Genomic DNA, 26,721 nt, shown 5'->3' with positions numbered 1-26,721 from the left:
TAAAACCCAGAACCTCAAGCCATGGCTGATACTAAATGAGAGACTCCCTCCCTGGCACACAGAAGACTGGGTGACTTGGAAGGTGCTGGACAGACTATGCTCTGACACTATGAGATGCAAAGCCAACCTTAAGCAATACGACTACAAAGTATGGAGAAGAGCAAACCACAGCCCACCAACTACAATGCAGTCTGAGCCCTTCCACATGCACAATGGAGGACCTTCTTACAGCAACACCAGAGGCACTCCAATTGGACAGCTATTGGTCAAAGGACATTTAGTATAATGCCAAGTTTTTAATTTGGTTTGTGTTTTTAAATACATTACAACTGTACCTTCAATTCACTTCTGACAGAATAAATAAATATGCTAATATTTTGAAAAATAAGAATGTTGGAAAAAAAACTGTGTTGGAATAGTGGGAGGCAACCTTAATTCCAAGATTACATAAAGGTTTTCTAACAATGTTGGTAACCCATTAACATTAATAAAAACTTCATTTTGATGTCTCCTACAGTAAATTGTTAGAACAACTGGGAAATTTTTCATTTACTAGTCTGTTTTTAACAAGAGGTCTTAATGAAGATTTTTTGAAAATGCAGAGCTTTTCATTAGTCTTCCATCTGAGATGTAAGTAAGTATCCTCCTTAGATTATTCATATGCTAGCTCCTGTAGATATGACGGAATAGCTACAGTCTGCGAAGAAGTATATATTAAATCCATTATTCCAATCACCTTCTCTTTAAATCAGCATGAACAGCATGCCCAGTGATTTGATGTTCCTTAATTGGTACTCACTGCACTGTTTTATTACTGATTACCCTGTCATAAAGGATTATAGCAGTGACAAAATTTTCAATACAGTATAGCAAATTCATATTCATATTAGTTTATTCACATCCTTTATGAGATATTTTTACTTACCATGATCTTTCTTGTCTAGGGGTACAATAAAAAAATAATAATAATAGCTATCCTATTTCTGTGTAGCTTTTTGAGAGGACTGTCAGAGAAAATGTCAGGTCAAGTCTGCAATAATTGACCCATTATTTAAAAAAAACCCTGCTGGCTATTTAGGGGAATATAAATATGGTTCCCTGGAAAACTTGTTAGGAAAAGTCTAACGGCCAATTCTAAGGTAGTTGTACTGTATAACTGCTGAGGACAGGGGTGTGGGGCTGACTCCCTAAGAAAACTGAAAACCAACACAGACTACTTTGCTGGCATCACTGGACTGATTGCTGTTACTTCTTCGAAAGGAATCATCCTCACCCCATGTAAATAAGTACCATTCTATAAATCATGAAACAGCATTTGATGGATTCGGAAACAAGACTTACTTTAGCCTCCCAAGAGCCATCTATATTAGAGCCATCCAACATGCCCATTGTTTGGTAGCAACTATGTCTAAATAGTAGTTGCAAGTGAGTAACAAGGTAGTAGTATTCATTTTCTCGACTTTCAGAGCACATAGTGCTGTTATACCTTGCAAGCTCAGGTTATTCAATATACAATTTATGTGTACGGCTACCTGTATCCAAGGAACTGGAAAATCCACTTGCATGCATTAAGATTCTCATAAAATGGTCCTTGAATAAAGCAGATTATTATATCTGCTTTAATGTTATGCCATTGGGAAAACGAGTTAACGAAAATATACATTAAATATTTTAAAAGATGGCCAATGTTCTTATTAAAAAGAAGGAAAATACATTTAATATACTAAAAAAAAAACAAGTAGAAGACACAAAGATTACCCTGTGACTGGCTTTTACTGCTAATTAGTAAGTGCACAGGATAATACATACCAACCGTGAATGATGTTAGATTGGTGTAGCAAGGGTATTACTATGACTGTCAATGAGATAGCCCAGCATAGCCATTTGGGGCTAATTTTCTGTTCATGGATTTAATAAACCATTATAAAAAATTAATAAATACCTTACCTTTTACTTGTAGTATCCTTATAATAAGTGTGGTTTGGGACATTATAAAGACCCACACACACAGGTAGATATCTACATAAAAACTCCAACCATCACCCAAGTCAAAAAAAGAAGCACTATTAAAGCCTTGGCAGACCGTGCAAAAAGAATCTGCGAACCTCACCTCCTCCAAGAGGAACTGAACCACCTAAACTGGGCTCTACAGGCCAATGTATACTCCACCTCAGACATCAGAAGAGCTGCAAGACCAAGAACAAGCCACAAGAGTCAAGACAAAGATCCACCCAGAGGAAAAGTTCTTGCCATACATCAAGGGAACCACTGACCACATAGGGAAGCTGATGAGGAAACACAACATACAAACTATCTACAGACCTACCAAGAAAATCCAACAAATGCTATGTTTAGCAAAGGACAAGAGGGATCCTCTCACTTCTGCAGGAGTCTACCATATACCATGCAGCTGTGGACAAATCTACATAGAGACCACCAAACGCAGCATTGCCCAGACACGAATTAAGGAACATGAAAGGCACTGCAGATTACTTTGACCAGAGAAGTCAGCCATAGCAGAGCACCTGATGAACCAATCTGGACACAGCATATTATTTGAGAACACAGAAATGCTGGACCACCCTGTCAGACTACACAGAGAAGCCATTGATTTCCACAAGCATGTGGACAATTTCAACAGAAAGGAGGAAACCATGAAAATGAACAAAATCTGGCTACCAGTATTTTTCGGGCCATAAAGCCCGAAAAAACCTACAACAACCCAAAGTCAATACATTTCAAAATGCTACATTACATGATATTAGATACGAGAACGTTATGCAAAATGCTAAAAAAAAGTTAGAGATCCCCAAAATAGAAGAATGGATAGTAAAACTATTTAAAGTAGTAGGAATGGATAAATTAGAAACGGTGCTTAAAACAAAATCTCTAAAGATTGTTGAAGGCTTTCATGGCTGGAATCACTGGGTTGTTGTAGTTTTTATGGGCTATATGGCCATGTTCTAGAAACATTCTCTCCTGACGTTTTGCCTGCATCTATGGCAAGCATCCTCAGAGATTGTGCGGACCTACAACAACTCAATCTCAAAAGAGTTTTATAAAGGATTAGAAACACTTTTTAAACTTCATAAAAAGACAGAGAGATGGTAAAGGTTTTGAACCTTAAGCAGAATGCTACTCCATTCCAATACTATTTAAATACAACATTTAGCTAGCAGTGGTTCTCAGCCTGTGGGTCCCCGGAGGTTTTGCCCTACAACTCCCAGAAATCCTAGACAGAGCTAGAGGGGCATGGTTAACCTCCCATTATAGGAAGTAATCCTTTGTTTTCTGTGGATAATAATAATAATTTTCTGTCTTAATATCAAAACATATTAGTTTCAATTGATTTCAGTTAATGTTAAATTGCTATGAACTGAGTCATGTAAGGTCAGCTGTTGCTCTTACAATACCTACATTTTCAGATTTGGCAATCTTCTCTTTTACTATTATGAAACTTGTCTTTATCTGAATTGTTCAAAGTTCAACGCTGACAGTATGCTTTAGTTTTTTGTTTTTTTACAAAGACCGCTTACTCTTCACTTTCTAATTCTGCAGCAGTAAGAATTATTCTGAATTTGGACCTACAATTGTAATAGATGGCACTTTTTCTTGCATACTTCTGACTAGCTGTATTCTTTATATATGCTGTCCTCTCATATATCTATCAATAGCTACTTTTAGCCTAAATGTGTTCACAGCGAGTATGCAACTTTAAGCCATAAGAACTACTTTTTTTAAACTATTTTTTAAACTCTTATATTGTCAAAAATCCTTCCTGTTACTTCCCGTTACTGTTGCAACTTTTAAATAGGATGAGATTCTACTAATATGCTAATGAAAAGTAACAGTAAATGGTATAATTGCTTTGTTCATTAATTGTTCACTATCATTATAAAAAGGCAAGCTACATACTATTTCAGTACCTATGAGAAACCATGCATGGTGGCTATTTCATAATGTATGGAACTCCTGATGTTGTTAGACTTCAATGCCTTGTAGCCTTACCTAGCTCAGTCAATGATGAGTGATGATGGGAGGTGTCATCCCAGGCATGTAGCCGGGGGGGGGGGGGGGGTTGAGCAGCTTCAGCCCCCCCCCCCCCCAAATTCTCAGGGTGGTTTGCGAAAAGGCCTTACTGGCGCATTCTGTGAATATATATAGTGTACCAACTTCAGTTTTTCACTTATTGCGGGTGATCCTGGAATGTAACCCCCACGATAAGTGAGGGAACACTGTAGTCCTATTTGAAGGTATAACCTTCAAGAATCCCTCTAGTAATCTAAACCTGTCACCCTACCCAGCAGATTTAAGGCTTCTATACAATCCTCTGCATTCCCTCCCAAGTGAGAGTTGCACAAGGAAAATAATCCAGGGACTTATTGTAGTTTATTTTACTACAATAAGTCTCCATGAATACTGCACTCGGACCTACATAGAGGATGCTCATTCTAATGTTTTTACTCATTTGGTTGGAAAAAAGAATTCAGGCAATGGCTAGGTTGCTGCTGTGAATGTCTCCTAAGATGATTTTGTCATATAGTGAGAAAGACTGAGCTAATGATATGCTTACTGTTCGCTGTCATTTGAGACTAGTTTCCAAAATATGTATTTTCTAGTCAGGTAAAAAGAGCACAAATGCCTAATCTATTTTTTCTCTGGCTGCTTAATGACACTGACAACACTTATATTTAACCACATGCATATGTATGCAGTATAAATATTAATTTTTGACAGAATTATAATTGTTTCCACACTATAACAATTAAACAGCTATAATGTCTCTCATGGCTTAAGTGATCTCGCTGTAGGCAAGTACTATAAACAGATGGTCTTACCCACCCATAGTTAACGCCACTCATTTCCTTAAAAAGGGGTGTTGACAAATCAGAATGCAGCAAAATCCTAATGCAACTTTCTAATCTGCAGTGTAAATTACCCAAACAATAATCTTTTATATGGAAAGAAAAAAAATATGATGCTGTCAAAACTGAAAAGCCAACACTACTGTTGGATATAATACATCCCTCCATCAACATAATTTGCTAATTCCATTGAGCTAAAAACATTTAATGGGACAGTAGCTGGTGAAGCATCCATTTTATTATAGTGTTTCTATCAGTCTTATTTCATTTGCCCATAGTATGTGTCAGCTAAATTGCAAAAAACAAGAGTATACTACAAAGAACCTCCCAATAACACAAAGTTGGGCAGTAAGTTATAATCAAAAAAGTCCCCCACACATAAAGTTGAGCATATAATTATGTATATAGTTTTGTTGATTTTAGTGAAATTTCAGCACATTTTAGACTGCATTTTATAGGCGTTTTAAAGAGAGAATATAATTTAATTTATTCTATCATTGTATAGAAGAACTCTCAAAATACAGAAATCCTAATAAATTAGCCAGATTCAGTAAATGTTGAAACAGAGGCCTTTCAGTAAACAGACTGAGAATATATGCAAATATATATTCCATTTCAGAGGTTTTTCAGTCTATATGCAATCAATGAAATATAAACACAGGTTGAATCCCTCTGTTAAAATGAATGTGAATACTGAGCACATAACTTGATATCTGCCATTTCAGAAATGGAGGCAGTCAAAGTGAGATTTAAAATGCATATTTTGCACTTTATGCAAAGCTAATCCAAAGTTAACCATCAACAAAGGATCAGGATAGATACTAGCTGATTGCATATAAATAGGTGAGACAGAAAGAAGCAATTACAATGTAGAATGAACACAAGAAATGGAGAATCATAGACTCAGAGGTGACTTTGGATGTTATCGGCTTAACCTATTACTCAATGCAGCGTGTATAAATGAGGTATGAGAGAATAAGTGGCTATCCAGACTCTAACTAATCACTTCCATCAATGAAGAACCCATGATCTATCTCCCAGGGCGGTCTTATTTCACTGCCACACAACCTATTCTTTCGGTATGTTTCTCTTAAGCTTGTTTCCTTTTAGCTAAATCCATTTCTCTACAATTTCAATCCAATGATTTCCGTTCTTCTCTCTGAGGGAAAAATACCTAAACATGTGGAGAATGGTAGAGAAGTGGACATGTGTGTAGAGTCAGAGACCTTCACAAATTTAGCACAAAAATTGGCAGTGGATTGTATTCATTCTGCAAAAAGTGGGTTTGCAGTGATGGAAACTCTCTAACTTGTTAGTTGATCATGATTATAGGGTGTGCCCATATCATCACCATGCACTTAATTCTCTACACATTCACAAGAATGTCTAGGCAAAGCTCTAATCTGCTCCGTTTTCTTCACAAAGGTCTCTGCCATTGTATGAAGATTAGTGAGGAAATGAATTTGAAGAAGAAAGGGTCACTTGACATGCGAGATGCTAACACAAACATAGTAAGGGCATCAAATCCCTCACCACCACTACCACCACCACTTGTCCCCATTGTTTTCAAAATGGATGTGTGCAACTGAGCTATGAACAGGTGAACCTGGTGCTGCTCCAGTGGTCTTTTCCCAATATATTCTCATCAGATCTTCTTCCCTATGCACAAATACATCCATCCACTGGGGAAAAAATCTTTAAATCCTGTAGCACCTTGATATGCAATCTTGAACAATGGAAAACAACTGCTTTCAGTACTGCAAAGCTATAATAGTAGTAGTAGTAATAATAATAATAACAACAACAAATCTTCCTTTCCCTTTAAGACTAATGCAGTTTGTATGCTTATTTCAATAAATGTAGGTGAGTGCACAGTGCAGCACTTGATTCAATTAGACTGCAAACTTTTAATTTCAGTTTCCAAAGAGTACTTCTACTACTTTTTGAATGTTTCATTTCTTTTCTACCACATTTTCAATTAGCACCTCTATTTATATTGAGGATGACACATATTAAGAAATTCCTCAAAAATCCCATCCCTCTAATTTGAAGAAAGGTGGTCCTTTGAGGTATTCTCTACTAATGGTGCTTTAAACACCAAGTTGTTTATTGAGCCACACTGCTTCTTATGTATATGTAGGGCGTTTTAATGGAAATCTGGCCTAAGGGAAATCTTAATTCTTTAAACTACAAAGGAACAGCTATTTATTTTCATTCCAGTTCTTTATTACATTGGAAAGCAATATTGTTAATAATCACAAAGATGTGCTTTGTTGCAACAGGGAAAACGTAGACATGCTGGCCAGCACATCTCTATTAAACACTACAATTGCAATGGGTTTAGGGGAAAAATTGAAAATGAAACAGTAATAGGCTAGGGAATTAGCTGTTAAACACTATGGAAAAGATAAAACCATTTAGAATCCAGATTGAATTTCAGTCTGCCACCTTTTCCTTGCTTTGTCAGATTATGTGATTGTCCTGCTGTAAGTACTGCTCTCAAAATTCTAGCATTGCCTATATTCCTCCACTGACTTATTTCATTTGCACTCTGTTTTCTTTTGTGTTTGTAACATATATATAGAAGTTGTCATTACTGTTACTAACACAATGTACTCCAGAGAAGTTGCAGGTTCCTCTATTCTCCTACCAGACAGTGTTGGAATGTCCTCAGAGGTAGGAGCATTATGTTTCATTTTTACTGTCATCATATTCTGCACCAGTTTTATATTTCCCCAGTCTTATTATATACTGATAGAGGTCTGGATACAACATATTACTTCTGCCAGAAAAAGTTTAGTTCCAGATGAGTGGTTCTATCTGTTCTTTTTTATCCTCCCCTGTTCCCCATAACATAAATCAGAACGTTTAATATACTGAATGTTTCAAAAAGATGGACCCCATTTGAAATTGAAATATTTCTGCAACCACAAACCACCCTCAGTCATTTGGAAGATGGAAACCCTGCAATATAAGGCGTTTTGTGTACTCTAGTTCAGGTCAGACTGGATCCGCAATCATGATTTAGCATGCATTTCAATGTTTTGACCCAAGAATATTCATTATTGGTATTAACAATATGAGGAAACAGGCTGTTGCCATCATGAAATTCAGACTACCGTTTTGAAATGCCCTGTAATAATGGACCTCTGGAATTTTAAAAGTATGGTAAACAAAATTCATGTTGGTATATGGTTATGTGGAGTCCAGCTGGGTTATTTGGTAGAATGTATAGTTTTTAAACTAACATAGCATCATATCTGAAACTCATAGTTGCATGGAATCATGCCTTTGAAAAAGTCGAGGTGCACTTGGACAGCACACTTATTCTCTGAAGACAGATGGCAGCCTGACTGAAACCACTATTATGAATATAGAGTTAACAGAATTTTATTCCATGCAAGACAATGCATTTATTTTTTACTAAAGTGTTATCATCAATACATCGGAAATACATGCCCCTGTAATATAAATGTGAAAAATCAGAGGCCGGCCTTGCTAAAGTTAAGATGACAACAGTCTGTTTTTAATGCATTGGAAAAAATGCGCAAGAAAAATATCAGATGTAACCATAAGCCTTACGGTTCTATAAAGATCTGTGGGGCCCATCAAAAGGGAGATCTACTCAGTATGAATAGGCTTTAACTTCAACATTCACTTTGCTCTAAGTATTTTTAATTGGAAAAAAGGAGAGGAAAGCGATGAGTCTCTGTCAGAATCCTTCCTTGATTTCTGCTCGTTGCTATACTTAATGACTGTTTATGGCCCATCTTGTCAGATATCAATGTTTATTTGGTCATAGGCCAACTTCCAGAAGTAACATTAGCAGAACTGTAGGAAAGGTAATTATCCTTTTTGCTATATCCATATGATACTCAGGAGGTAAGGCCAGGGGTGGGGGAATGAGGTCCTGCACTAAGTCTCTTCTCTTTGTAAAAACAAGAGCCATGAATGGATGTGCTGAAAGCAAGCAAATTCCTTCATTTATCAATACTGAAATAGAAGCTGTGTGGAAATCCTAAGTATAACCCATTGCTAACAAATCTCAACAAAATAATTTCAGGCTGTTGAATTTCCTGGCACATATATTTCAGCTTTTATGTTCACATACAATGTACCTTTGTTTTCCTTTTTGTTAATAAAGTTAAAATGAGATGTACTATTACCAGCTAAAAATAGAAAAGCCTGTAGAAATGAAGAGATTTATCCATGGCTTATGAACACTACAAAAATAGTATCCTCTTTTATTGGAGTCAGCGAAGGTATCTACAGAGAAAACTAGAAGAAAATGTAAAAAGGAAATTCTTGTCTTTCCAATCTGGGGCAAGTTCTCCATAAAGGATTGACAGCCCATTATATAATAATTTCCTTTTTAAAAACATCAATTCCTTTACACAGACTGACAAGCGAAGATATTCTGTTTGAAGACGAAAGCTTCAAAGTGCTAAATTTCTAATTCAGGCAAGGCTAGTAGCTCTGACTTTTTAAAGTTTGGAATTGAAGAAGGATATTAAGGTACAGTTTGCTTACCAATCGTGCAGTGCTCGCCATTCCAGCCTTGGTTGCATTCACACTTTCCATCTTTACATGTTCCATGTTCAGCACACCGAGGATGACATGCTCTTTGGGTGCAGGATGGGCCCGTCCAGCCTTCTTCACAACGGCACGTTCCACCCATGCAGACACCATGGGTCCCACAGTCAACGGAACAGATTTCTGTGTTGGAGAACAACAGTAAGAGTAGGTGAACGGGGAGGTAGTATATTAATTATTTTACTTCCAAATGTATACAGAGAAAAGGAAACTCTGAAAAGTGTGTATATATAATCTAGCGATAGCCACCTCTCTATAGATTTTTATCAATTAGCCTTGATTAATCTCAAATTATATTTTTTATGATTGCACATAGTTGCACCAGGCCTAACAGTATTTCTGAAGGACACTCTTATGGACCAAGGGAGTTCTGTTTAGATTAGATTAGAAAGGATGCATTTGTTGACATCACTTTGGAATTTGATTTTAACTTTGGTTTGAAGTTTATGAGGAGGGACAGAATATTCCTAAAGAACAGTATGGTCAAGTACGATGGGAATTATGGGAGAAATGACGAAAGTAGGGGGAAAGATACTATGTTTTTTTTTTTTTAGTATTTTACTTTCTCTAATATAAACCCTCCCATCAAGAGAATTCACCAAGAGCATGACACCTTCCATGAAGATAATCAGATTAAATACATATTTTATCTATTTCAGTTCTGTGATCTTTCACATGTTCATATAGAAAGTATCAATCAACTTCTCTATATAAGTCTAACCATCATTCAAAGGATACTGATGAATAGTCAAAAGCTTTTTCCCACTCAGTTTTTCTTCTTATCACAATATGTAATATATTTGCAATCTCAAGGACGTAAGTAAGTAAACATTTTATAATAACTTATGGAAAGGAGCCCATTCTATGCCTGGAGAACACATCTATCTTTTCCTTCCAGTGGAAGATTATTACAAATCTACTGGTCTTTAGGATCTTGTAATTAAAATTACTAATTTGACTTAGACATGAGGAATCTTCTACATTAGATATTAATGAATATTCTATAAGAGATAGAAGGAAATTACTTAATATGAATGTGTATACGTCTATGAATTAAAATCGAAATAGTTAAGTTGGGGCTCCCTAGGCCAGCGGTTCTCAAGCATACTGAGGGGCTCTGCGGTTCCCTCCTGCTCCTCCCGCTACCCCTAGCCCAAAAGTCTTTTTTCCTCGCTTCCCTTGCTCCCAAAATCCCATTTCTCTCCCACCGCTCAAGGGGGTGCTTTTATTGTACCTTTCCTGTATGACAGAAGGGGGTTGGACTGGATGGCTGCTGGGGTCTTCTACTGAAATACTGTTAAGTTTATGTTGGTTAAAATTGTTCTTCATTTTTAATATTATATTGTTCTTTTTTTGCACTATAAACAAGATATATGCAGTGTGCATAGGAATTTGTTCATGTTTTTTTCAATTAACTCACACAAACACTCTCTATCCATCAAAAAGTTTGCACATTTATAAACATTTATTGGGGATCCACGAGAAACTTTTGCTTCAAAAAGGGCTTCATGGCAGAAAAAGTTTGAGAACCCCTGCCCTAGGCAAATTTTATATTATGAAGGAAAATGTATGTTTAACACATGCCTGAACTCTTTATAGTGAACATTCTGAATGTATTTGGCCACAAGCTATTTTGTATCCTGTGTGGACAAGACAGAAAAATTATGATTTCCATCCTTTCAGTAGACAAGAAGATTCAACTGAATACATTATTCCAAGTTGTTTGATATCCACAGAACTTCAGTAAATTTGAGTTCTGCCACCTCAAACATTTCAAGGGCAAATGTAGGACAAGTGGCAGCTTTGTCACAAAATCTTTCCAACTTTCCGAAATTCTGTAAAACTCATTGTCATTATCTCAAACCCACACTTTCTATCTAAATTAGAAAACCAATATCTTGTTGGTAGAACTAGTTCTACTGGCAGAAAAAAAGTTTCCATATCCCCATATCACTATGGGGCAATGAATTATTTGCTTGGTACTGATTGCCATGTTAAACAGAAACTATCAAACTGCACTATGATTCTGAGTTTAGCACTTTGTATTGCTGATCTGTTTTAAGAAAGATAGTAAACCCAGGTACTAAACTTTCATACTTCACAGTTACAGTGCTATGACTGTATTAACTGCCATGGCACCAGCCCTCTGGTATCCTGAGATTTGTAAGTTAGGGTGAAGTATTTAGAATTATCAGTCAGAGCGCTCCAGCGCACCCCCAGATGATTCACCCCAAGACCTGAGAGGATATTGCCATGGCTGTTGGTGGAACTATAGTACCATGATTATGAAGCATGAAAAGGGCTCCTTGTAATTTGAACTTAATTCCAATTCTAGCCCTAATGAAATCAGGTCTACTAAATCAATGCATAATTGTTTACTTAGAAGTTTTCAGAGATTTAGCATGTCTCCTCCAGCTAGGTCTATCAATTGATCCAGACCTTGAATCTGCCTTTCCATTGAAACCTGCCCTGATTCTAGTTGAGTGCTACCATGATGAAAAAGGGCTGTGGGAAGCTGAAACAGAGGTGCAATTTATCTGCCCTGTACAAGTTAGGGGAGTGGACTGGCTTTGCAATATCCAGTGTTGATTACATAGTCTATGTGACCCCTTTAATTCACCTCTTCTATATATGGAGGTTTCTACAGTCAAGTAACAGACATTTCCCAAGGAAAGCTATACTAAAATTATGTTGCTTAGTACCATCCCTAATTACTCTATTATTCTTAATGTTGCAGCATTCATTTGTACACAAAAGTAGAGTACTGAAATACTGAGAAGTTGTCAAATCCAAGGCATGTTTCTTTACCCACTTTTTGCAAGTTTGTGGCACTGCAGCAATGAGTAATCTCTTTTACATAACAAAAACAATATTAAGCAACCAATCAGCTTTGGCATTCAATTTCTTTTTTTGTCTTTCTCTGAAAATACAATATAACTGATAGTCTAATAATGGGCTTTCTAGGTTACACAATAAACTTTGTTTTCAAAAGCAATATAGGGCATGAAATAATGTAACAGTCCATTTACATTCATCTCTCCTCCTCTTTTATAAGAGAATATAGTTTCTTGTGAAGCTAATATCAAGAGGAAAATGTCATGTTATTGGAGCCTAAGGGATACAGTTTAAGTCTCTTAGAACAAAGCTGTTATGGCCAGACACTGGTTTATAAGCATATTATACAACTTTTCTTATAAAATAGAAATGCAGCCCTGAAACACAAATTGGAAATTATTTATGCCAGAAAACAAATAGTAGGTTCAACAAGAAACTAACATGAATCCTTTTTTTACCACCATGACATTGCTATTTTAAACTGCTCACAGGAACATTAAAGATACAAATGAATGGTGATGCTTTATGTACCAGAATGTGCCTTTGCCAACCATGTTTTCTTAACTGTTTTCTTTCTTTTTTTTTCCAAGTATAGTCTTAGATGGATTACGGTAATTGAAAATTTCAATACACCAACCTTTATACTGGGAAGCCCACCTTTTCTCTTCAATCTAATCAATTTTTCATTAGCAAGAAAGTGTTTATCAGCTTTTTGCACACATGCTTCAAGCAAGGTGTGCCAGTCTTTGTAATGAATTTATTAATTAGAGTTAATTTAACTGAAATGGAATTGGAGGCCTAATTAAGGGACAAACCACTGATGAAGATAGAACGGATTTTAAAACCACAAATCTTCTGATGGAGCAAAACTGTTTATTATTTTCTTTCTTAAGAGCTTTCTTTTTAAGACCCTTTTCAAATGACGTCTCTTATTTATGATATCAAAGGTAGCGTGTGATCAGAAAACAACATTATTGATTTCCACCTTACAGTGATTTTGAACCATAGTCATCCCAAACTGCTTAGCAGGGAATGAGCAACTGAATCTGTGTTACATATCTATGGGGTTCTCACAGATTCTGAAGATTCTAGTAAACAATTTGGCTTTACAAAGTTTTGATTACCTTAATACATGAATTGGATTTGTGCTATTCAGCCATAACTGCATTTTTATGATAATTACATCATTACCCTCCCCTGACTTTTTATATTCAGGACAAACAGTGAAGGCTTTTTCACATACTACTACTTCATATGTGAGCTCCCGGTGGTGCAATGGGCTAAACCCTTGTGCCACCAGGACTGCTGACTGAAAGGTCAGCGGTTTGAATCTGGGGAGTGGGGTGAGCTCCTGTCTGTTAGCTCCAGCATTCTATGCGGGGACATGAGAGAAGTCTCCCAGATGATAACACATCTGAGCATCCTCTGAGAAATGTCCTTGCAGACAGCCAATTCTCTCACACCAGAAGGGACTTGCAGTTTCTCAAGTCGCACCTGACACAAAAAAATTGTGTAGGAATACTTCATGAGTCCAGCACACAAAGGACAGGACTATACAAGTGTGATATGCCAACACAGCAACTGCAACAAAGTATGATGTTAATAATATTGCAATGCAATCAGCCAAGGCAGATGAGAAGAAATTCATTACCAAAATATGAATGAGTACAATTCTGATTTGCACTGTAAAGGCACCATGTTTTAATGAGTTCGCTGAAATGTGTCTGACAGAAAGCCTTCAACAGTGTGGTATATGAAAAACCTTTGCACATGCACTGTATAATCAGACATGTCTGTCTTGAACTGAACTCCCCATCATTTATCATGGCTGGCAGCATTCTGCAATGTCTGGAACTTCTGTCATGCATTAAATCATACTGATGTTTCAACTGCAATGATGCAATTCTCTTAATTTTATTTGGGGCATGTAGACTGTTAACTGGAAAAATAACAGAGTTCTGTATTAACCTGGACCTGTTTTAAATAAAAAGATAGGCTGAAGCTAAAGCAAATTGTTTTAAAAAGGAGGAAGGGCTTACCATTGGAGCAGTCAGGACCTGTCCAGTTTGGGTCACAAGTACATGAGCCACTTTCTTGAAGATATGTGCCATGCCCAGAGCACTGATCTGGACACATGGTCTTCAGTATTTCACAGTTGTTACCACCCCATCCTGGATTACAGTGGCACTCTCCATGGATACACACACCATGATTTGAACAGGCTGGATCTAAACAATCCGCTGAAATAGGAACATAGTTTTGCATCTATAAATTTCATCACCATGAACAAAAGTCTATAAAGTACGTTGCAGATGAGTAGAGTGTCATTAAGATAGTATGCTGCACCCAAATAGAACAGAACTAAGATCTGTCATAATTATACAAATAATTTATTTATATAAATATACAAAACAATTTATTTAAAAAGTAACTTTTGGTCCTAGACTATTTACTTCAACCCACAGCAACAACAGTCAATACCCAATGTGATAGATACCTAAAATGTTTAAATCACTAGCACATCTAGGAAAAGACTAGTTGTGGTTGCACCATAGATAGCAGAAGAGGACACATTAATATAATATGTACTTTACCTTGATTTTAAAAAGAAAGAGCATTCTTTGGGACATGAAGTAATAAATAAAAATCAATAAATACAAAACATAAAAGGAGCAATTTCCTCTAATGGGTGAATTTCCTCATCCTAACCTCTTTATGACTTCAATATATTTGTAGAATACCTGCAAGTTTTGTATCTAATTCTTACACTTCTCCATTCACTATGACATCTCTTCCTAGCAAAAACATCTGAAGCAAAGTTACAAATTCTATGGATGATCTTCCTTTTCCTGCTACAAATTTTGCAACCTAGACAGATATTACACATTAGATATATTTATTTAGCTATATTCAGTGACAACTGAAAAAGTATGTAAAAAACGATGTCTTGTAAGAGTGTCAGATGCAAAGCCTCTCTCATCCTCTGAGGGACCAAATATTGGGCCTATCACATTATTTTATCAGTGTCATTTACATCACATTTTTCCTCCCATAAGCTCAACAAGATAATTTTTATCCTCCACACTTTCTCCTCACAGCTAGAGGATAGTTGTTTTATAAATGTTGCTACTCAAATAATTTATTCTACTTCTCAGACTTTTCCCTGACCAATGATAGTTCTGACCGCTATTCGAAAACAAAAACAAATGACTCCCAAATTTGAAAAAGCCATTTTGTTAAATGATTAAGAATTGCCATATTCCTGATTGCAAAAATGAATATTGTGGACAAGCTAGAGTAGGCATGGGCAAACTTTGTTACTCCAGGTGTTTTGGACTTCCACAATTCCCAACAATCAGCAGGCTGTTAGGAACTGTGGTAGTGCTAGTCCAAAACATCTGGAGGGCCAAGGTTTGCCCATGCCTGAGCTAGAAGCTTCAATGTGAGCTTTTTGCCAATATTATTAGCTGAATACATGGCTCTGTACTGAAATTATGCTAAAAATGTCTCAAGATGGACGTACCAATACAAATCATCTCTAACTAGAAATGGGTAAATTTTGGCTGTTTTTGCAGTTCCTGTCTCCCTAGAGCAGGGGTCCTCAAACTTTTTAAACAGAGGGCCAAGTTACAGTCCCTGAAACTGTTGTAGGGTCGGATTATAATTTGAAAAAAATATATGAATGAAATCCTATGTACACTGCACATACCTTATTTGTAGTGCAATAAACACATAAAAACAGTACAATAATTAAAATGAAGAACGATCTTGAAAAATATAAACTTATTAGTATTTGAATGGTAAGTTTGGGCCTGCTTTTGGCTGATGAGATAGGATTGTTCTTGTTGTTGTTGTGTGCTTTCAAGTCATTTCAGACTTAGGTTGGCCCTGAGTGAGAGCCGGGTAAATGACCTTGGAGGGCTGTATGTGGCCCTTGGGCCTTAGTTTGAGGACCCCTGCCCTAGAGTCTTCCATGCTGTCCCCACCCCCGCTTTTTTTTGGTCAAAAGCAGGGTTCATTACATATCCTGAAAGCCTTCAGGAACTGCAATTGCCTTTCAAAGAAGTCCCTTTTTAGTGTTTAACATTTTAAATAATTTCTTATTCAAATACAGTAATTTACATTATTGTTAGCAACTTAAAATGATTTTATGGTGCCACATACAGAGAAAGGGTAGGATACTGTGGTTGTTATTTTAAATAAATACATTACAAGGACCATGTGAGGTAGTTCAACATGAGAGAAGAAGGCTATCTTAATCAAGTTTACTGTCAAGTTTCAGTGGGGAACTAAAGTGCAACCTCCCAAATCCCAAGTCCACTTCCCTAACCACAATGCAACAGTGGCTTTATGGGGTTATGCAACTGGAAAGGAGAATTTCTAACACTCCATCACTGAAACTTTCCATCCCTCACTAACACCACAGCATTCTTCTGTTATGGAACATGAAAACAGACAGATTTTGGGTGAGGTGCTACGTCTATTACAGTGCTTCCCTCTGGATCCTTTGAGATTCATTGAACAGCATCACAGCCCTCTTATTTGCTTAATAAAAACCAGAATGTGTTCACGCTAATAGAACAGTAGTTTCCAGGATCAAACTGGTTGGCAATCTGGAACTTTACATGGGAATTTGTTTGACAAGACATGGATCCATGAATAAATTGTACTGACAAAAATCTCAGGAATTAGGGGCTTGATTATTGCTTAAAAGGTTCTTTGATTAATATCTCTTATTCCATAAAAAGGGAAACTGAGCCATGGATTAGTCTTGGAGGGTTCTGTAAATCTGATTTGGAAAAAAATTAAATAAAGGAAAGATGGGAAACTTGTGGAATATAGAGCTTTCAACTACCCTTCCAGACAGGCCCTATATCCCAGGATTTAATCCCAGGTATTCTGATTATGCCAGATTATCTTTCAGTGCAGACTCATATATAATCCAGTTTAAAGCAGAAAACCTGTGATCAGATCCTGGTATATAGGGCCTGTCTGGAAGGGCACCATAGTGGTAGAGAGTTGTGGTTTTTAAATATATGCTACTGGATGATGGAACGTGAAATACAGGCAACTAGATGAACTAAATTTTTGAGTTATTAAACATGAGAACTTTCTTAATATCTGAAAGCATTCAGTGCTCCCTTAGCTGAAATAAATTTAATCTGCTCAAGAAAAACTACCAAAAGACTTGGTGGGCTGTTCTACTGATCTGTGTTTCCCATATTATGGCAGTTGTGTTAATACCTTGACCTTGTTTAGAATACAAAGGTATTGCACTCTCTTTCTTAATTTTATTTCATGTGCTTTAGATGACAGGATTTAATTTAGCAATTTGATGAAATAAAACATTACACTTGGAGGATCAATCTTCTGAAAATTTAATTCCACAGACTTAATTGTACTACTTTGTACATTCTGATCAATAATTTGATTGTGAATGGACCTGGTGCTTTTCTTTTTCATAAAACAATACAACAAAAATGACGATTTTCTAGCAGAGAGGAATGGATATCTTTTGCCCCGAGTCAGCATTATAACCAACAAATGCAGCATAGAAACAATTTCTTCCATTATATGAAAGGTTACTGAATCATTCATCAAACATTTCACTTTTCCGTCTTAACTTGTTTCAGTTTGAAGATGTCATGATCACACTCATAAACCAAGAGATTAAACTCTATTTACCCGTTCAATAGTTAGAATAACTACAATCTAACTTTCTAGAAAGTATTTCCCCAATTGTATTTTTAATATGCTTGAAAACTTCTGAGAGGAAATGATATGCTTATAAAAGCCATGTTTCAATTAAACTGAAAGTATGCTAGTGTCTGAAGATATTTGGTATTTAATGTCGGGCCTAGAATATAATGGTGTAGGAAAGCGCTTGTGAAGAGCTAATCCTAAGCAAATGTTTACATATTTACCTTCTTCACAATTCTCTCCTTTGTATCCCGAGTTGCAGGCACAAGAGCCCATGATGCAAATCCCACGACCCCCACACTGAGGGTCAATGCACTGGGTGGTAGGCACGTCACATTCTGTACCTTTCCAGCCGCTGTAGCAAAGACAGCGGCCTTTGGAGTACTGCCCATTTCCACTGCACAATACTGGGCAGGCTGCTGTGAAATAAAACATGACAGAAGACTTAACGCAATTCTTTTCAATCAAGGTTTAGAAGCAGAAGAACAACATCTAGACAACAAGTTGTACTTCAGTTTCTTTTGATTGCGGCTGTAGTAGCTACTTCTGTTTCTGCTCCTTATTTGTATTGACTTCAGAAGAATGCAGTTTATATACCTCTTGAACAATCAGGGCCCAGAAATCCAGCAAAACAATGGCATGATCCTGATACACACTCTCCGTTTCCATGGCAATTGCGGGGGCACTCCACCACAGACTCTGAAAGAGACCGTAAGAAAAGAAATTCTAACATGCTGAATCACAGCATTTAACAAAAAACAGCAGAGTGTTCTTGTTCAAATCACTTGTAAATAGCAGCAAATTAAGATATTTCTAGAAGCATGCCTATTTGGTTTATTTCCTGCTGTTGAGAAAGTAAATACTGTTCAATTTTAGATTTAATTATATTGTTTCGAATGTTACTTAAGTAATCTAGGACAACAACAAAAAGCTATATTTTAATAGAACGATTATAAAATTTTATTTTCACAATAGAGCTTGACATGTCACATGCATCTTCAGTACATTCCAGGTAAGTCATATTTTGATCCAGATGTAGGTAATTAAATCTGTAAAATATGTGACATATGTAAGGAGAAAAAAATCTATTTAAAAAAAAATTGTGCCATTGTTCATGAAATGTGTGAACACTACACTTACCTATGACAATGGTATTAAAAGATACTTGTTCTGGATTTTTCCCATCATTGTAAAAAGCAAGATGCCAGATTCCAGCATCCAAATACTGGATGAAACCTGCTTCATGAAGATTGACCGATCTTGCCTGTCTACCAGCTCTCTCTGATTCAAGAAGATTACGCTGTTCCCTTGCAATCAATCGGCTCCCGTCCAAAAGTTCCACAAAGTCATACTGTAGGAGAAAATGGCATAACAATTTGTGTATAATCCATTTATGTAGTGTTGATTTATTTAGCACAATTGACATTGCTAAATTAAAACCTTGGCACTTGAATTTCTTTTCAGTTTTTCTATGACAGTGGTTCTCAACTTGTGGGTCCTCAGATATTTTGGCCTTCAAGCCCCAAAAATCCTAACAGCTGGTAAACTGGCTGGGATTTCTGGGAGTTGTAGTCCAAAACACCTAAGGACTCACAGGTTGACAACCACTGTTCTATGAAGAAGCATAGCTTACTCAGTCTCCCATATCAACTTCTGACAATTTTTTTGCTAATATCTTGACTAACAAGAATAGACTTCTACTCATGTGTTCTGCTAGAAAGATGACTATTCTATATAGCTTGCTGAACCAAAATCAACTAAGATCACCTTTGAGATTTAGTAGCGTAAAAACCACATGGAGCTATCACACATTGAAAATGGTAATGAACAACAAATGAAAAAATCTCCCTCCAACTGGATGGTTCATTATGTTTCTGTCCTCTTAAGAGTACAATAAAAAGGTAGCCAATAATGTAATACACAACATCACTTCAATACATAACATTGCTGCCAGAAACATGTTTTCTTCATAGCAACATAGATTAGGACATCACAGTATGAATCATGTCAGAATTAATAGAAACAAAAATATTTTAATGGTTAGTAGACTTGTGTGCGCTACTATCATTCGCTCCAAATTAACTAAATCAACTTCCGGTGATGTATACATGCTAAAATGGGAATTGGCAAATATTTCTTGTAGTCATCAACTCACTAGTTAGGTCCAAAACAAAATAGTATCTATCTGATATACGTACTATGTACATAGTTGGAATTTTTTAGGGTGGTGCTTCATGAATAAATGAAATAAAGTTTAAAAAAATATTTGGGATCATTAGTACAGAAAGGCTGTACCAATTGCTCAAATTTCTGTCTATAAACCTATGTCTGTTTACAATGAGTAGCTTTGTGTTCTGCCTGTATCTAGTAAAGACCAACCCAACTTGTGAGAATTCAGCCATTCTGAAATTGTTATTGTTACAGTAAAGATTTTGAGAACTGGATTAATCCACAATTTTATTTCTATTCTAAACGTTTATGATGAAGTAACTCAATTATATATAAAAGCTTGCACTCTTCCATAACCATTTTATAGATCAATTCATCAACTGAAAATCCACCCAAGATCTCTTTAAGTATAAGAATGAAACCACTAATGCATCCAAGTCAGTTTCTGTTGTTCTGAGTAAAGTGACTTTTCATTCTCAGAAGAAATATTTGAATGTCCGGGACACCTTTCAATTTAAAGGACTGAAAATTCTTTCTTCAATTTTTTTTATAAACATCTAGCATATTATTTTACAATGCATCAGTTCAATATTTATAAGAAGGATGTAACACATAATACTTTAGAGCGGCAGCGGAAGGCATGGATGTAGACAGGTTTTGCTGTGGGGGAGACAGAAATATGGGACAGAAAGATCTATTTCAAAGGAGGTTTCTGTAAAAAAAAAAGGGGGGGGGAGTTTCAAAAATAAGCCAGAAAACACATTGTGCAGTTTATGGTTTCTTTTGAAGGAACTCCTGATCATGACAGACTTTCATCATGTTCAAAACCAAACTCTTTAGCCAAAATTTTACGCGAAGAAGTAACTCAGTGAGAGAAAAGCTGGGGATAGAACACTGGTTGCTAAAGATATTTCAAAAAGTTAGCATGTGCTGAAACCTTGTAAACATACTTGAATTCTGTGGATGAATGTCCCTTATTTATTGGACATACACATGTAGCTCCCGTACCCTTCACTTTTCCTTTAAGCTACCAAAGTCATTTGTTACTTCGTAAAGTCTCTTTAAATAAACATATTGATTGGCTGGTTGCAATGGAACTGACATTTTAAGGAAGTGTCACGGAGTCTTGCAGACTACCATTGACTGTTTTTGAATGGACAGCCACTATCAATTACTTCTGGTTGATTTATTTATGATACCTGAGAAAACAGAGCACTGTGTAACCAAGATTATTCTGACATAGACAGAGAGCACAAAACATAATGATCCAACCATGCTGGAGAATAAAGATACGTAACAGCGCCAGATCTGCAAAATATTTCTAATGATTGCACAGAAAGAAGTGCACAAACAGCTGTATAAATGTACTTAGAAAACAAATAAGTAATTATGATATCTTTTTGTAAAAGGCAGATAGTGGGATAAAAAACAATCACATAAGTTAAATTATGTAACACATAGTTAGTAAAAAACATGATTGCAATACTACATGCTGTAAGTTCCTCACTACAAACTGCTTGCAAAGGCATGTTTAGCATTGTTTTCTCACTGTGTATGTGAGATCTTTACTCTTGAACATCTACTGACATAGGCACTTTTTTTTGGAACACGAACCTAGAACTTTCCAGAACACTCAATAATAAAGTCTTATTTTTGAATTTAAATAATAGATTACATTTCTGATAATGTAACTGTGACAGTCTTGCCTTCACTTCTAAAGCAAGGGAACGGCTATGATGTGTGGGTGGGCAAAGAGGAAGGTAGAAAAGCTCTAATAGGAACAAGTGTGTATACACGCACCTACACAGAGAAAGAGAGAGAGAGAGAGAGAGAGAGAGCAAAAGAGCTTCTAGAGTACTGCATGTTCTGAAGAGCTATTCTGTGGGTATTTTTGCTAACAATATTGTATAACTCATGGCTCAACTTGGCGTGTTATATTTTATCGTAATATTTGAAGAAAATGTTCTGATGCAAAGTGGACGTTGTATCAGGAGGAAAAACAGATTTTACTCCTATAGTTTCTAAAAGAAATAAAATGATCCATGTGCTATCTTAAGGCCTTTTCCTCAAAAAGATGTGTAAAAAATGATAGTGCTACATAGGACTTTTGGTGATTGTAAAGTAGGTAGGCAATGTCTTTCAGCAACTCTTGATTATATTTAAGGGCATTAATTTATCTCAAATAGTAAATGTGAGGCTGTCCCAACATTGTAGAATTAATATAGTTTTAACAGTTATGGTACACTGTTAGTAAGTCTTGAGATTTATAGTTTGGTGAGGCACCAGCACTCTGTGGCAGAGCCTACATATAGAACTACAACTGGCATTATTCCACAGCACTGAGACATGGCAGTTAAAGTAATGTCAAATGGCATTCATTCCATAGTGCTGATGCATCCTGAGCATAACTTCAGACTGCAGCTTAGTGATGGTGATTTTTTTTACTGAAAGCTTATCTCAGATCAATCAATCAATTCCTTCTTATACAAATCATGTCAGGAAGAATAGTTGGTGTGCATGCATAGGAATATTTCAGGTTGCAATCCTAAATAGACGTATAGCTAAGTATAGCTGAACACAGTGGAACTGACTTCTGAGAACAAATGCATGAGAAATATGCTGCCACCCATTTGAGCATCCAGGTGCTATCCCATTGCCTAAATACAGATTACTACCTCCCTGAGCTTTTGGGTCTCTTGAAAAATCTGCACAGAGGCATCATGTTAAAAATTAAAATGAGATCAAATTACTGGGAATATAAAATGCTCGTTTCACTCAACAAAATTTCCAATTACAAAATTGCACAAAAATGTTGTCCCATGAACAGTAACATTTCTGCAAGCAGTGTTTTAAAAGTTAAAAAGGTGACTATTTTAAAATATAAAATCAAAACATTAAATGTTTGAAATAAGAGTCTAATAAAAATGTTCCTCTGATGTGGTGGGCTGGTAGGATTATTTTGCCCGATGTGTCACAGTTACCATGCCTTATTAACATATTTACATAGTTTCTTGAAAACTTGATACAAACCAACAGCCCTGGCTTGCAAACTGGCACTTATTTACAGACCACTCTATGAGCAACAGGGGCCCCTTTGTGGCACAGTGGGTTAAACTGCTGAGCTGCAGAACTTGCTGACTGAAAGGTTGGAGGTTCGAATCCATGGAGCAGGGGGAATTCCCACTGTTAGCCCCAGCTTCTGCCAGCGTAGCAGTTTGAAAACATGCAAATGTGAGTAGATCAATAGGTACTGCTTCTGCGGGAAGATAATGACACTTCATGCTCCAAGGGCACATGACCTTGGAGGTGTATTCAGAAAACGCCAGCCCTTCAGCTTAGAAACGGAGATGAGCATCAAGCATCAGAGTCGGAAGGTAATGGCGCTCCTTGCAGTCATGCTGGTCTACAAACAACACCAGCTCTTCGACTTAGAAATGGAGATGAGGAGATGAGCATCACCCCCCAGAGTCGGACACAACTAGACTTAATGTCAGGGGAAACCTTTACCTTTACCTATGAGAGACACTGTACATTCAATAATACTAAACTTTTATACAATTAAAACTGGACAGACATTTTGGCCTTCATGTATGATTATACAATCTTAGAAACAAAAATCCCTGGAGAAATTATTTCTGATGCTGAGTAATGCTGCGAGGGAGCACAAATTTATTCCATGAAGGTCTATGTTCAAACTGTATTAATTGATCATACAATTGAAGATATTCTAAAAACCATTTATAAGAGGTTCAACATTTTACACAGATTTTGCAACATCAAAGCTCCACAACCAAGTCAGGCCAATGATCTCTAGACCCCCAAAACTTTGGTAAAAGCCACTTTAACTTGGTACCAATGATGCCAGGCTCCCAAGGAGAGTGCATTCCACATCTTTGGAAACTGTTTCCCATATTTATGGAGCATTCAGAATTTTTGAAAAAATGGAAGCCAACATACCACCTACTTACTTTCCTTAAGAAAAAAAGATCACAGGTAAAAGGAAAAGATCTGGGAAAATCTAAGGTGGCTTGGCTTTAGAATCAGTTTGGTATATTTTTTAAACAAGCCAGGGAATTGGTGTGCTTCATTTTCTTCCAAAGACCTAGGCATTTCAGGTAAGCCATCAGTCACGAGTCCCACCTGGAAATAATATATTCTATCATCTCATTAGCCAGGATGAGGCCCATAAGAATTGGATATCTATACTTTTTCGATTATTCCTGTGTCCTTGTATGTTCATCCTGCTCTCTATCTTTTGTGTTAGTACTTTTCTCTCCATGTCTTTCCCCCCATTCCACACAGCTTACATTTTAAATACTTTGGGGTTTTCATTCTCCATGTGTTCTTGATTTGCCTTTCACAGTCATTTCACCCCAAACCACTGTCTTCAAGTTACATATTAAGTACATCCAAAGGAATAGCGTCATGATAAACAGCTGATTGCTCTTACAGTTACCCGGTCAGAATATTTTAGTTGGAGAGTGCCTACTTGGGTCAAATCTACTGATGGGAATGTTGCTTCAGCAATTAAATTATTTATTTATTATAGGAACACATAGAAACAAGTGATTTCCGCAAATGCAATATTTGCTGAATTAGTTTCCAAAATGGGTCAATGAAACTACAAAAAGAGCAGTGCATTACCTTGGTTTTTCAAAGTATATGTGACAGTCTGTAATGGCAATCAACAAATATTTTTCTATGCTTCAGATATGAAATGTTCAAACTACATTAAAACTAATCTAAAACTTGCTAGTGTTATTATTATTGGTTTGGTATAATATATAAAACAGTGAAAATAATTCACAATTGACTTATTGAAATCTAGAACAACAACACGATTTCAAAGATGAAATGCAGTTGCTTTCAAAACTGAATGTTGCTTTCACTGAAAACAGGTCTTACTTGAGTATGCGAAGGTGGTAAGCCTTTTCGGCCATATACTCCAATCAATGCATCTTTTTGAAGAGAGATATTGAATTTTAGGAACTGTGGCTGATCAATGAAGACTTGTGACCTCCAGAAAATCCCAGGATGAACTTCTTGTGTTGCTCTTCGGCCAATATCAAGCTCCCCAGAATCTATAGTATTGTTCTCCTGTGCAAATCCTCCTAATTTTCCTGAGAGTAAAAAAGAAAGATATCAAATTGTTGCTTTCAGTCATTCTTTAAATAGGCTGTCAAATATTTAGACTTGTTTCTCTTGAAATATTACTACAGAATCATTCAGAGACTGCTAATGATTCCAGAGAATTCAGTAAACAACACAAGGACAGATTACATAAACATCTTCCAAGTTAAAATCCAATGACTTCCCTAAGGTATATTGTTAAGACAAGTGTTGCAGGACATAACTCTCACTCTGATCACTCATAACCTAATTATTTTACAAAGTATATATCTTGTAGGATTAACTCTGATGTTCATCATTCTGTCTAAACACACAGTATTACTACTGAAGATTAAGATGAAATGGAGTGTGTATGTGTGTCTATATTGCTTTGAGGAAAAATTCTTATGTAAACAGGTATCAAAACAATCAGTAGAACTGGTAAGTGCAATTTTACAGTCCATTAGATACACAGCATTGATTTACACATGAGGAATGCTCTATGAAATATTTTTCAAGATGTATTCATTTGTGCGAAAAATAATTCAAGATCTGTCTATGTAAATTAGTCATGAAATGTGCAAGCTGGTACAAACAGGCACATAAGTCCCAGAAATCAGAAAATAGTTTGTTCCATTCTAATTCTTTGATAGACTATGTATTAAAATAACATGAATCTGATGCATTAAAAGACGATTACTATAAGAATTCCTACATTTCTGTTTTAACCACAGGGCATTACAATCTATTCTCCTTAACTGTTCTCTAATATATTGCATATTCAATAAAATTCCTTGTAAATGGAGTGGCTTAAGTCCAATTGTTAGCCCAAAGTAGAGTAGACTTATTTAGTCAATGGATCAATGCTCCAACTGTTTTAATGGATGCAATTTAGTTGGGACTAGCAACTGGAATTATGCCAGCTTCTTACAGAAAGACATAGCCTCCTATTTTAAAGTTCTCTTTAAACTCTATAGCTATGTTACATATTCACAGCTTTTTATCAGACTCTGTTCTCCTACTTTCCACAGGCATTTATGAAAATCTACAAGTGGTGACTTAAATAGTGTACACCACATATGGACCTCCTATGAATAATATCTATATGTCAAATATATATGGAAGTTAATGAATATAACATTTTTAAATAAGTGATTACACTGGGACATTTTCTTATAGCATGACATCAGCGGTTATTGTAAAAACAGAACAAGCAAATGTTTGCTTATTGTTTCTCAAGTTTACAGTAGCCATGAGTCTCCAACACAAGTTACTGATTTGAAAGTTACAGTAATAAAATTCTAGATTTCAAAACCATTCCACACTTCTTTAACTGACCATTTAATGTCATGTATTTGGTGATAAGCGAAAAGAAATCCAGATTGAAATATACATTTCACACACAGATGCAAAACCTATTAAGCAAATGCTGGAGGAGAGCTGGCAGGTT

General features: G+C 36.3%; 1 protein-coding gene across 18 annotated transcripts in view; it reads right to left on the bottom strand.

The window, feature by feature from the left end:
• Window positions 1-26,721, bottom strand: part of TENM3 (teneurin transmembrane protein 3) — a 1,604,633-nt gene that overhangs the window by 100,913 nt on the left and 1,476,999 nt on the right. For all 18 annotated transcript variants that reach the window (XM_060778662.2, XM_060778660.2, XM_060778663.2 and 15 more), the window contains 6 exons: window positions 25,068-25,282; window positions 19,134-19,344; window positions 18,591-18,692; window positions 18,218-18,412; window positions 14,333-14,533; window positions 9,396-9,581 (listed from right to left, as the gene is read on the bottom strand). In XM_060778662.2, the coding sequence (XP_060634645.1) occupies window positions 9,396-9,581; window positions 14,333-14,533; window positions 18,218-18,412; window positions 18,591-18,692; window positions 19,134-19,344; window positions 25,068-25,282 (1,110 nt within the window). The remainder of the gene's footprint in view (window positions 1-9,395; window positions 9,582-14,332; window positions 14,534-18,217; window positions 18,413-18,590; window positions 18,693-19,133; window positions 19,345-25,067; window positions 25,283-26,721) is intronic.

This window comes from Anolis sagrei, chromosome 5 (genome assembly GCF_037176765.1).
Source record: "Anolis sagrei isolate rAnoSag1 chromosome 5, rAnoSag1.mat, whole genome shotgun sequence".
In the NCBI taxonomy this organism is placed as follows: domain Eukaryota; kingdom Metazoa; phylum Chordata; class Lepidosauria; order Squamata; family Dactyloidae; genus Anolis; species Anolis sagrei.
Note: the sequence above shows the minus strand (reverse complement) of the source record. Positions and strands in the feature narration are given on the sequence as shown.